The sequence below is a fragment of the Chrysemys picta genome, chromosome 17, assembly GCF_011386835.1.
Source record: "Chrysemys picta bellii isolate R12L10 chromosome 17, ASM1138683v2, whole genome shotgun sequence".
In the NCBI taxonomy this organism is placed as follows: Eukaryota; Metazoa; Chordata; order Testudines; family Emydidae; genus Chrysemys; species Chrysemys picta.
In genome coordinates this window covers 3,555,026-3,568,469 of record NC_088807.1, presented here as the reverse complement: position 1 = coordinate 3,568,469, position 13,444 = coordinate 3,555,026, and the positions used below count along the sequence as shown (strand labels likewise).

General features: G+C 53.4%; 1 protein-coding gene across 1 annotated transcript; it reads left to right on the top strand.

Annotated features, from left to right (window-relative positions):
- The first annotated feature begins 9,246 nt into the window (after positions 1–9,246).
- LOC103306473 (interferon lambda-3-like) lies at positions 9,247–12,559 on the top strand. The gene is made up of 5 exons (XM_008173201.1): positions 9,247–9,315; positions 9,827–9,898; positions 10,135–10,278; positions 11,564–11,653; positions 12,458–12,559. Exons 1-5 carry the CDS (start codon positions 9,247–9,249, stop codon positions 12,557–12,559), a joined length of 477 nt encoding a protein of 158 aa, XP_008171423.1.
- Positions 12,560–13,444: the final 885 nt, after the last annotated feature.

The following is a 13,444-nucleotide window of genomic DNA, read 5'->3' as shown; positions in this document are numbered from 1 at the left end:
AAGAACAAGGCCGTTCCAGGAGAGAAGAAGTCAGAAGGAACGTGGCTAGAGGCGTGTACAATCCAGAAAGGTAGCCGAGTGCCCCTGTTGGCTCGGATTATTGTCAAACAAGGCCCTGATCACTGGTCAGAGTCGTGGGCTGTCCAGGGAAATTGAAAGGCAACTGATCGAAGGACCACACCGTTAACCTGTGGAACTCACCGCCACAAGATGTCACTGAGGCAGAGAGCTGGTATCCTCAGGACTGCACTGTGGGGCAACTTCCTGATCACTCCCACCCTGCTGGCAGATAGAGCAGGCTTATGTGGGGTGCCATGCGCAGCACGGGAGGTAGAAGCAAGGGCTACACATGTACCTAGATAGCAGGGTCACCCATAGGTATGTCAGGGAGGATAAAAATGTATCGGGAACAGACACACTCCTAGGAGGGAGGCACTGGACAGAGCACTGGTCTGGGACTCGGGACACCTGGGTTCTAATCCACTGGTTTGCTGGGCAACCTTGGGCCAGTCACTTCCCCCGCCCCCGTGCCTCAGTTTTCCCCATCTGTAAAATGGGGATATCGATACCAGCCTCTTTTGTAAAGTGCTTTGAGATCTCCCTGCTGCTACGAGCGAGGGATTATTATTCGCTGGGCAAGAACTTCCCTGTAGGCAGGTTTTGCAAGATTTGAAACAGACATTCATCCCTCCAGAATGGGGGCTGCCTCCTGGAAAGCAGGGACCCTAGAAAAGGTTTAGTGATCATGGCAGACAAGCAGCTCCACGTGAGGTCCCCGGGTGGCGCTGGGGCTAGCAGAGTTGATGCGGTCCTGGGATGTATACGTGAGGGTAGCGAGGGGATTTCACCTCTGCGTACAACCTTGATGAGACCAATACTGGGCTAATGTGACCAGCTCTGGGGGCCGTGTTTTCAAGCGGACGTTGAAAGCTGGTGAGGGGGCAGGGCAGAGCCACAAAAATTCTTTGAGGGCGGGAGAAATTGCCCGGCAGGGAGAGACTTTAGGAGGTCAGTCAAAGAGAAGAGACAGAGAGGTAAGTCAATCCCGATGTCTAAACACCTCCACGGCGGGAAACCTATCAGAGACTAAAACCGCCCTTCAGTCGCGCCAATGGCTGGATGCCAAACCCAGACAGATTCCCGCTGGAAATCAAGCCGCGATTTTTCACAGTGCGGGCGATTAACCGTTGCAATGAACACGGCGGGGACGGGGTGAATTCTCCATCTCTGGAGTCAGATCCCGGCTGGCTGCCTGTCTGGAGGACGTGCGTTAACCAAACTCAGCACCAAGGGATCGGAATGAAAGTCTCTGATCGGTTCCATGGGTCAGACACTAGGAGATCCAACAGTCCCTTCATGCCTTACAAATCTACCCGCCTAGAAAGGAAGACACTGGCATCAGGTGCATTTCCTGCCTTCCTGCTCTGGGATTTATAGACATTTCTTTTTTAAACCAAATGATACGGACCAAATCTTGGACCCCTTCTGGCCTTCTGTCACGGAGTCCCCGGGCAATGCCGCCAGTCAGGACTCTGGGGGAGCCTCCCCTCTCGGAGCAGACTGTCTTCAGGCAAGAAGTCACCTTCCTGGGTCTGACCGTGGAGCATTCAGCATATGCCCCTCCGTGCGCTTCCCACAGTGAGTCCGCCCAGGCGGGGTCCTGGGGAAGCCAGAGCGTCCTGCACCCTGACTCCACAGTCAGACGTGACTCTCAGCCAGCCAGTAACACAGAGGTTTATTAGATGACAGGAACAGGGTCTAAAACAGAGCTTGTAGGTACAGAGAACAGGACCCCTCAGCCGAGTCCATTTGGGGGAGGGGCAGCGAGCCAGACAACCCCGTCTGCACTCACTCCCCGTCCTCAGCCAGCTCCAAACTGACTCACCCTCCAGCCCCTCCCCCTCTGGCCTTTGTCTCTTTCCTGGGCCAGGAGGTCACCTGATGTCTTTGTTCTCAAACACCTTTAGCTATGCCCTTGCAGGGGGGAAGGGCCCCGGCCATTAGTTGCCAGGAGACAGAGTGTTGGCCATTTATGCACACTGGCCTTTATCCCACCACCTAGAGACTTAAGAAATGCATAGGGGAAACTGAGGCACCCCTACAGTATTCAGAGGAAACATTAAGAACGGTCCCACTTCGTCACACCTTCAAACCTCTGAATTGATTCATCAGGCCCAGCTACTCCAATGGCCCATCTCTGACAGCGGCTGGTCCCAGGTGCTTCAAAGGACTCCTGTCCCTCTCTCGGCCTGCGGCCAGGAGTTCCCCAGGCTAATTTGGCCTGGGTGTTTAAAAAACAAAACAAAACAGCTCTTCCTTCCATCAACTTCAATCTGGCCATGTTTGGGTGGCCAGCATTGGTGGGGACCGTTTACCAGTTTAGAGGTAACTATTTCCTTCAGATTTTCTGTTTTTAATCTCTGTTGGGATGTTATTGGTTTGGGGTGGGGGATTTTAGGGGGGCTGGTTTTGGGGGGAGTGGGGTTAGGTTGTTTTGTTGTTTAAGTTTACAAAAAAAAATAAAAATCTACATCTCAGGCCTGTTTTACTGGGCATCTTCCCCTTCGGATGCCAGATGGTTTCCAATTCCACTGAAAAGCCCTTTTGATGGGTGCTGCAGGGCCCCCTGCTGGCGGTTCCCACACCCTGCAGCTTAGGACACAGCACGGGTGACAAAGGGACCCAGCTGTTCTCTGGGTCCTTGGCTGGGTGGTTTCTGCTTTAGACGTTTCGAAATGGGGCCAGGTTGACGCATTAGAGGAGCCACAAACCGAGGCTGAAACTCACTGGGGCAGGGACTGTCTTTCTGGTCTGGGTTTGTACAGCACCTGATACAGCAGGATCCTGGCTACTGTCATATACCTAGTAGCAACAAAAATGTACAGCACCTGGCACAATGTGGGTCTAGGCCATGACCGGGGTGCCTAAGAGCTACCGTAATACACCTATCAGTCAATATTTGTTCTTCCAATAATTTATATCCCACATGGAGAAAAATATAATCTCAGATCGCTCAGATATTCCCAAACTTCCCGGATTCCAGAAGATCCCACACTTTTGCTAGGGCCTGGCTGTGGATTTTCTGCCACGTCGAGCTGGGGCCTGGAAGTCGGGGGTTGAAATGGCCAAGGACTGTATAACACAGGCTTGGTGGGGTGGGACATAACGCGTGACAGAGACCCAGCTCCGGGGAATGCACCCAAACCTATCCATGCAGGAAACTCTGAGCGAGGTGTGAGTGTGCTGCTTCCCAGGCCTTGTATTAGAACCCAGGAGTCCTGGCTCCAGCCCCCCTCCCACTCTAACCACTAGATCCCACTCTCCTCCCACAACTGGGGACAGAACCCAGGAGTCCTGGCTCCCAGCCCCCCTCCTGCTCCAACCACTAAACCACACTCCCCTCCCAGAGCTGGGGATAGAACCCAGGAGTCCTGGCTCCCAGCTCCCTTCCCACTCTAACCACTAAACACCACTTCCCTCCCAGAGCTGGGGATAGAACCCAGGAGTCCTGGCTCCCAGCTCCCCTCCCACTCTAACCACTAAACCCCACTCCCCTCCCAGAGCTGGGGACAGAACCCAGAAGTCCTGGCGCCCAGCCCCACTCCAACCACTAAACCACACTCCCCTCCCAGAGCTGGGGATAGAACCCAGGAGTCCTGGCGCCCAGCCCCCCCTGTTCTAACCACTGGACCCCACTCCCCTCCCAGGGCTGGGAATAAACCCAGCAGTCTAGGCCCCCCACTCCCACTTTAACTAGTAGGCCCTGCTCTCTCCCAGAGCTGAAATTTGAACCCAGCAGTCCTAGCTCCCAATCTTCTGCACTGACCACTAGATCTTGCTGCCCCCTGGAGCTGGGAGAACCCAGGAGTCCTGGCTCTCAACCTTCAGTGCCGGCTGCTGTTCCACCCCCCTTCCTGATATAAAGCATCTCCTGGATCTGTGTAAAGTAGAGACTGACGTACAAAACTGGCCCTTGACATCCGGATCCTAATTTCATGTCCAATTCCTGGTCCGTATCAGAGGCCAAACCCACCCCCACCCCTCCGAACCTCAGATCTCCCAGCACTTCTGGCCCAAATAAGCGGGGCCTGGCCCCAGCTGCCACAGCTCAAACTCTGGCCAACCTGCCTCCAGCACCTTGCTGACTTTTGCCCCTTGGCATCAGCAGAAAGTTTTCTCGTGTGCCCCTGACAGACTTGAGCCCCCGTGACTCCCGCCGGTTCGGTGCAAACCAGAGCGAAAACCACCCAGCAAAGCAAACTCGACCTGGGATTTCGTGAGCAAGGGGAAAGTCCTTTTTAGTTCTTCCTGGCGTGGTTTCCTATTGGTCGAGACCTCATGCCCACAGGGGCAAGCTTATGCTAACATTGTACAAAACCTCTCCAAATCTTACGTCACTTAGCCAGGATACCACCTAGAGTTTCCTCTCCAAAAGATCATTCCCCTGCAACCCGGCCTGCTTGCACACCCCTGCCCAACCTTTCCATTTTCTCTTTCCAAACGGGCACCAAAAGCAAAACCATGTTTTCTTTTCGCAAGGTTACAAACAGAAAACAGCCGGGGCATAAAAGCCATAGCGATGGGGCAGCAGACACACAATCAGCAGCGAAAAGCAGGCGGAAAGAGATCCCAGCATCCAGGGGAACCGAACCGACATCCGGGCAATCGCTCTCACAGGTATGGCTTTAGGGTCGAAACTTCCGTGTGATGGGAAAATGGGGGAGGAAGGGTTTGCCCGGATGAAAGTTTTCGCAGAAGGTGCCCGCTTTCCACAGAAACGTTCCCGTTTTCTCAGGAAAACCCCGACCAGATTTTTCAGGGCTGCAAATTTTTTTCATTTCCGGCTTTGATTTTTCTCCTTTTCTTCTGAACACGTTCAGGGTTTTGGCCTCAATTTTTTAATTTCTGCCCCCCAAAATAAATCTGCTTTTGGTCTAGAATGATTTCGCTTTGGGCGGTTTTGGGCCTAAACCGTTCGGAGTCTCAGCGAAAACTTTTCAGGTGTTGGCAGCTTTTGGCCTAAATCTTTTTGGCCTTCGCCAGTTTTTGATTCGAAAATTTCGGGTTTCTGCTCTTTAACAAAAAGTCCACATTTTCCCCAGGGAAAAAAAACCCTCTATTTTCCAGCCAGCGCTAATAGATTTCTTTAGGTTGTTTACAACCTGTTTACAACCTGGTGAAAAAATGGTTTGGCCAACTTTTGCTGCCTCAGATACTGTTGGGTGAAAATCTCTCTCTCACTTCAAACGAAGAAAGTTTCGGGTCCTTGAAGTTGTGGAGAAGAGGCTGAATTTATACCAGCTGGGAAGCTGGCCTCACTGACTTCAGTGGAATTACGGCCAATTACCACCACCTGGTGATTTGGCCTTACAAAGTCAGGACAGTGTTAACCCATTTTAGAGAAGGGAAAACTGAGGCAGTGAACAGAGACACAACTCAGCGCCCAAGTAACACAGTAGCACTGAGATAGGACCGAGCCATCGTGATTCCTTCGGCAGCATAGTAGCCCCGGACCAGATTCTTGCTTTGTGCTAATCACCCCGTTACTCAATTTGCGGATGTAAATGTTGTTAAAAAATAATTGAAATCCAAACTGCGCCTGGCAATGAACGACTTCGCTCGGCAGACTCCGGCAAGTCCCATAATTATCTTCTTGCGTTTCTGAAAAGGATCAGGCTTTCGCCACAAGCACATCCACTATTTTATTTATCTGAGCTTCCCGATACAGTAATTATGCAATTACGTCTGCCTGGGAGTAAACACAAATACAGCCTGGAAAAACACAGAGCTTCGTTCTGCTCCTTCTGTTCCTATCCACCCCACGACACCCCTCCTTTCCTCCCGCCATCCTGCCCTGGACACACTCATCATAAGAACAGCCACACGGTCCATCTAGCCCAGTGTCCTGTCTTCCAACAGTGGCCAATGCCAGGTGCTTCAGAGGGAATGAACAGAACAAGGAATCATCAAGTGATCCATCCCCTGTCACCCATTCCCAGCTTCTGGTAGTCAGAGGTTTAGGGACACCCAGTGCATGGGTTAGATCCCTGCGCATCTTGGCTAATAGCCATTCATGGACCTGTCCTCCAGGAACTGATCTCATTCTTATTGAATGCTGTTATAGTCTTGGCCTTCACAACATCCCCTGGCAAGGAGTTCCACAGGTTAACCGTGTGTTGTGTGATGAAATGCTTCCTTTTGTTTGTTTAAAACCCGCTGCCTATTCATTTCATTGGGTGACCCCCTAGTTCTTGTGTTATGAGAAGGGGTAAATAACACTTCCTTATTCACTTTCTCCATACCAGTCACAATTTTATAGACTATCATATCCCGCCCCCCTCCGGTCGTCTCTTTTCCAAGCTGAAAACTCCCAGTCTTTTGAATCTCTCCTCATATGACTACATGCATCTGACGAAGTGGGAATTCACCCACGAAAGCTTATGCTCCAATACGTCTGTTAGTCTAGAAGGTGCCACAGGACTCTTTTTACAGATCTAGACTAACACGGCTACCCCTCTGATACTCTCCTCATATGGAAGTTGTTCCATCCCCTAATCGTGTTTGTTGCCCTTCTCTGGACTTTTTCCAGTTCCTATATCTTTTTGAGATGGGGCGACCCGCGCTGCATGCAGGATTCAAGGTATATTCATCCATCCATCCCCACACACTCCCTTCTAGCTATCCACCCCTCCCTCCCCACAAACTCATCTATCCATCCACGTACCCCCCGCCCCCTTCAGTTCCTTCAAGTTCAATAGAAATCAACTCCGATCATTACGTCCGTGGGCAAAAATGACCGTTTCGTTCTTAGAGCCGAATGATGGTACTCCCGCAATTTCTGTGCTGCAAACGCCTGCCACGCGGGATGGAGAACGACCGTAACACACAAGGCAAACAGCCAATTCAATTGCTGCAGCTCGAGGAGTGAAGCAATCCCGCCTCGTTGGTATTCATTAGAAACCAAACGTAGCAGAGTGTTGATGAAGCCGGCTTAGCGGCGACAAAATTGTTCCTTTTCCCGAGGAAGCATTCTTTAAGATCCGTGGAACCCCGCTGGATTTTTAATTATACGCCGGTGTCGGAGACTGACTCACACGAGTCGCCCCCATCTGTGACGCGAACGCTCTCCGTGGACGTCCCAGAGACGTGGGAAGTTGGCCACACAGGGAAACTCGCTCGCGGTGGGCCTGGCATTCAGCGTGTGTGAGATCACCTAATGCCAGGGGTCCGGCGCATTTCAAGAGCGAGAAACCGGACACCCCGAAGCCAAGGGGAAGCCAGTCGGCAGATCATTACGGAACATGAATATTCCCGCGCAGTGCAAGAAGGGAGCGAGGTGGCAGGGACCGGCTTGTTCTGTGTGTTCCTAGGTCACCTGGCACAATGGAGCCTGGACGCTACCGTAATACACCTAATAGCAATAAAATGTACAGCCCCCAGCACAGTGGGGTCTTGGTCCAAGCCTGGGGCTCCTTGGTGGTAGGAGAATACAAAATAAATGACTAATTGTGACATTTCCCCTCCTGTTGCAGGGTAGCTTCACCCCGTCAGCCCCTTAGGGCAGTCTGGCCCCATAGACTGAGTCGCTATCGCTGACCTGGGCTTTGGGACAGTAAGGCCTAGTGGTTAAAGCCTAAGTAGCCGTCCTTCCCAGGGTGGTACAGCCCCATGGCCAGAATCAAAAGGGCTGTCCCAGAGTTCAGGACAATACGGCCTAAAGGCCAAAGCCTATGGCCTTCGGCAGCCCAATTCACCTCCCTGCCCGTCGGCGGTGTCTGCGGCAGGTTGGACGGGGCAGGGGGACCCGGGCCCATCCTTCTCCACCGGGTCTCGACCCAGGGTCCTCGCTGCTCAGTCTCGGTCATCCCCTTCCCCGGGTCGCTTCCTCCCCTTTCTTCCAACGCGGGGGTCCCTCGGCACCGGCGGCCAGCTGGGGGGCTGTTGAGGTTCCAACCCAGAATCCAGTCTGGGTTCATTGGCTGCCACGCCAGAGCTGGGCTGTCCCAGTGGGAGCATGCCCAGCAGGGGCAAAGAGGTGTGTGGCTTCCTCGGCCCACAGCATGGGGTTAACCCCCTCCGGCCCAGTGGGGGGTAGGTACACCCCCTCCCCCAACGCAGTTCATTCCCCGCGGGTTCTAGTGACTAGTTCTGCTAGAGGACAATGACCTCTTGCTAATGATGTCACTCCACCAGGGCACGTCTACACTGCTCACAAAGCTCAAGCTCTGACTCGTGTTGGAGCCCACGCCCGCCTCCCGTCCACACACAAACCTGTCTGACTCGGGTCAGCAAACACGCAGGCTCCAGGCCCTTGGATAGGAGGGTGGGTCAATGCTCATTTCTGCTGGGACTCGGGTCCCAGCCCTGGCCTTTTGCAGTGTGGACGCAGCTCAGACTGCAGCGCCGGCTCAGGAGGTCCGTGTAGTGCAGTGTGGATGCGTTACCGCGGCTGCCAGACCCGGGTCCAGCAACTGCGAGTCTAGGTTTACCATGCAGTGTGGACACGCCAGCATGGGCTTCAAATCCCCAAGGCCAGAAGCCCGGGTCCCGCAGACTCACCTTAGCGGACCGTGTACAGAAAAAGGGTGTGACACTGATTAAGGCGGACTCTGGAATGCAATTCCCTGCTCTGCCACCCCCTTCCGATGTGACCCTGGAGGAGTCACGCTGCCGCTCTGTGCCTCAGTTTCCCCATCTATAAAAGGGGATAACAGCACTTCCCTACCTTGCGTGTGCGTCGTGAGGAAAGTCAGACACAGAAGGACTGCGGATAGCTCAAGTGAAAGCAATCTGGACTGGCGGTTGATGAATCCAAGCATGATTAACAGAGGGGCTCCCTTGTGTGAACAATGGTGGTGGGGGGGGGTTGGTTTAAAAATAAGAAAAAAAATAGTTTCAGGTCAAACCGAAAAGGAAATTTTTCAAAATTTGGAGCCTAACGAAAAGTCTAAAAAAATAAAAACAATTTAATTTGGGGTCAAACAAAAGGCTTCCTTTCAGTTTTGATTGCTCTCGAAATAAAACTGAAGGATATTTGAAAAACAAAGTCAGGCCAAACCAAAAATACCCTCAAAACTTTTGACCAAATCAATTCGACCGAGCTGACACAAATTGGCAAAAACATTTTGGGGTCACCAGGTCCCCCCACCCCAAAAAGTTTGGGCTGAAAATTTTCTCTCTGCCCTAATGTTGTGTGGGGAAAAGACCATACTAAGGAGATTGTTTTTTTTCCCAGGTGCAGTCACTATGAGCCGGACGCTGCTAGTCTCAGCTCTCCTGCTGGCATTGGTGGACGCTTTTGCCGAAGGGGCTCCAGTAAAGAATTGCCAACTTTCCCAATACAAATCCATTTCCCCCCCATATAACCAAGCCTTTAAGGACTTCAGGGATAAATACGTGAGTAGAGGCAACTCTCATGATGTAAAACCGCTGTCCGATCCCTCGGGAACTGAAGAGTTAGGACAAGGGGTGGGGGTAAACCCCAGTACTGGAGCCAAACTGTACGTTTCATGCTGCCCCTGGTAGTTTCAGTGGGATACAGGAGGAAGTGATTGCCACTTCCTGTCCTAAAGGGTGGTGCGAGCACGGCTGTGCGGCTGCCCAGCCACTGCCGCGTTCTGCCCCAGAGGTGGCTGCATCTCAGCACTGGGTGAGGGATCCCAGTCCCCCGTCCCACCCCAGAGATGGCTGCATCTCATGGGTGGCTGCCGAGAATGGAGTCACTCTAGGGGAAAGTGCGACCCTGCGTTGCTCTGATGCCCGAATGGAAGACGTTTCGCTGCGTGGGCAAGGAACGACTAACCACCTGCGTTGCCTTTCCCCACAGAATGAGATGCTCCGGGACCCTGCTGCGAACTGTTCCGCCAGGATCTTCCGCCGGAAGCTGGACAAGCTGTCGGTGAGAGACCCCACGGCGGAGACACACGCCCAACCCGACTCCCTCTCCCCCTCTCTGCCCCATCCCACCCTTCCCCCTCCCTTCCTCCTACCCTTCCCTCTCCCCCACCCCCTCCCATCCCTCTTCCCCACCCCATGCCTGGGCGATCCCCCAGCCCTGCCCTCTGACCCCAGCCCTGAGGGTCCCCTGCTGCCCCCTCTGGTCTCACACAGACATCCCTCTGCTGTGCCCCCCAGGAATGTCAAAACTTGCTGGTGCTGGAGAAGAAAGTGGATGTGACCATCAGGGTCATTCAGAACCTCAGCGATCCCGAGCTGGTCAGGAACGCGTCCAAGCCCCTGGAGATCCTGGCGAGTATCCAGGAGGACCTGAGGAGCTGTGTGAGTATCAGCACGGATGACGACCACAGGGATGCAGCAGCCTCTGGGGTGGGACGTGGCAGCTGTTTATACAGGGATCTCTTGCCCGGCACTGAGATGCAGCCACCTCCGGGGTGGGACACAAGAGCTGTGTATACAGGGATCCCGCACATAGCGCTGAGATGCAGCCCCGCTGCGTTGGTTCAGCGATTTTAACACGGCCGTTCCAGCCTAGCTGCCCTCTCTATCCCCACGTGCCCCTGCAGTTGGATGGGATCTAGCAAGCTCTGGATTGTTCACCTCGCTCCCCACCTCAGAGGCTGCTGCATGTCCGCGGAGGGTTTCGTGGATTCCTGAACTCGGGGCTAGGTTCCACCCCCTGGGTCACAGCCTAACGGAGCACAGAATCCAGTTCGTAACGAACACAGGAGTCTCCAGGATGGATCAGAGCTGAGGACGGTCTAACCCGGCATCCCCTCTCTGACAGCAGCCAGCATCCTGATCACGAATGCCCAGGGATGAGTTTAAACCTGGAAGCAGAAACCTCAGTTTCCCTGCCCAAAATCTTAAAATTAGCATTAGCTCTTATAACACCGGCGATTCTTGTGCGCCGTAGAAACATCCCTTCCTAAAGCTTGCTAAATTCCTGCCAGGCACATCACCACCTTCCCCAGTCTCGCCTCAGGCTAGTTGCTGCCTCAGTTTCCCCACCCCCATGAGCTTTTCCAGAAAACACCTGCCCTTCCCAGCCGGGGCTGATCATAGACCAGGGTTGGCTGGCCCCAGGCTCTTAAAGGGGCAGGCCACCCCGTTACACTGAGCTCGCCAACTTCCTGTGCCAATGAGTTCCACAGGCCAATTGCCCGTCACGTGAAAACGTATTTCTTTAGCTCAGTTTAAGGTGAGCGGAAGGCAGCTTCTTTCGGTGCAATGAGTATCTGGATTATATTTACACACACGCACACAAAGCAACTCACAACTACTACTCCCTTCTAATATACCCCACAACCTGCTGCATGCCGGCCCAGACCCTCTTACGCCCAAGCTGGGGAAGCAGCTCCGGTCGCTGGATCCCAATGAAATCCAACGTGCCGCGAGCCAGCCGGGAGGGAATTGAAAGCCGGTGGTTTGGCTTTTCCGGAGGCGCAAACGCCCAGCCGGAGCCTGGGGAGTCCCTGGGTGGGAGACGTTTCCATAAAGGTGAGGCTGGTGCCACCCAGCGAGCGGCAGGCCGAACACAGCTGCTGCCCGCCCTCGGCACGCCAGAGAGGGGGCCGTTCGTAACGCCTTCTGCGCCGTCTTTCAGATCCAGCTGAAGGGCCTGGGTGGCGACCCTGCTGCGCAGCAGCCCGTCCTCGCCAGATGGCTCCGGAACGCCTACGCCGGAAAAAGCGAGGTGAGGATGCGGGACGGCGCCACGGCCCTTTGCCCTGTGGGTCTGGGTTTGTACAGCGCCTGGCGTCTGGGGGATCCTGCACTGTGGCCAGGGCGCATAGGTGCTACCGTAATACACCTACTAGCAATACAAATGTACAGCACCTGGCACGGGGAGAGGGGGGTTCTGCTCCATGGCCGGGGTGTCTAGGTGCTACCGTAATGCACCTACTAGCAATACAAATGTACAGACCTGGCACGGGGAGAGGGGGGTTCTGCTCCATGACCGGGGTGTCTAGATGCTACCGTAATACACCTACTAGCAATACAAATGTACAGCACCTACTGCCATGGCGACCTACCGTAATTTACCTAGTAGCAATAAGAACTCATCCCAGAGATGAGTTTAAACCTGGAAGCAGAAGAACGTACAGCACCTGACATAATAGGGTCCTGCTCCGTGACTGAGGCTCTTAGGTGCTACCCTAAGGCCACTGCAGATAAATCCCTGTTCAGCTGCACTCTGGGGCATTGGGGCCAGTTAAGGTGAGATGGGGAGGGGCACCCTGAGCCGCTGAGAAGGAAAGACACCATTGGGATAGTAGTGAACTCTGTGCACATCTGTACTTGCTGGCTCGAGTCACAACACTACAACCCTGTGTCCTATCCCTTCTGGTGCTGACAGCTAGCGGCGATTCTCCTTGAGCCCAAGTGACCCGAGTTCTATCCCCTGCCGCCGCCACGCACCCCCCAGCGCTCCGTGCCGGGCTTTGAACCTGCAGCTGTGACAAGCTGTAAAGTCCACTTGCTATTTCTCTGGTCCTAGGGGTCTGCCAGATGCCTGGAGGAAGCTATGATCTTCAACCTCTTCCGCCTACTGAACGATCTGCAGAATGTTGCCCACAAGTTCAACGAGTCCTGCCACTGAAACCCTGTCGCCGTCTACCTGCCCTGCTACCACTAGACCGGACATCTACAGAACTGAAATGGGGGGGGGGGGGAGAGAGAGAGAAAGGGTGCGTGGGACCTTATATATTTTTAAGTCTTGTATTTGTTACATACCAGGAGAAGATCCTGGCTCATGACTGGCTGGAAAACAGTCACACGATGTAGCTTTCTCCCGACTCGCCTTCTCAGGTCAATGTAGCCGTTCCCCTGGCTAATTTCCTCTCCTTTAAGAAATTAAGGCCTAACCTTTTCGAAAGGGACTCGCGATCAGCATGGCCAGTTTTGTGGCTTTTTATCCCTGATTTGCAAACTCACTCTGAAGCGGGTGGACAGCGTTGTTGGATTTCCAAACTGTTGAATTTTCAAAACTCGTGATTCTGACATTTCCAATAGTTCTCAGCGGTTTCACGTAGACGGTGCTGGTTTCTGCTCACTAGTGAGAGAAATTCAACCCTGTGTAGAAGGAGCGCACGGCTACCCAGGGGGTGAATTTCATTCCAGCCGAAGAAATTCTGCATTCGTGTTTTACGGTGCAATCTGCCGTCCCTGACTGCAGCAATGTTACAGGATGTGTGTCTTATTTATGTAATTTATTTTCAATCCCTGAATCAGGGGGTAATTATTGAAACTGGAGTTTCATTCGATATTTATTTATTCACGGTTCGTCGTCTATGACTTAGATCATCTGTTAAGAGAGACCGACATGGTGCAAGGAGCCGACTTGTGTGTACATGCAATGCCGCCCTCTGCTGGGGGGATTGAGAACTGCTCAGACATGTGTCATGTGCCCTGTACTGCTAATGGAGGGTTTTTTTTAATAATTATTTATTATGTGAGTGGCAGGGAGCCTGTGATTTCAGAATGG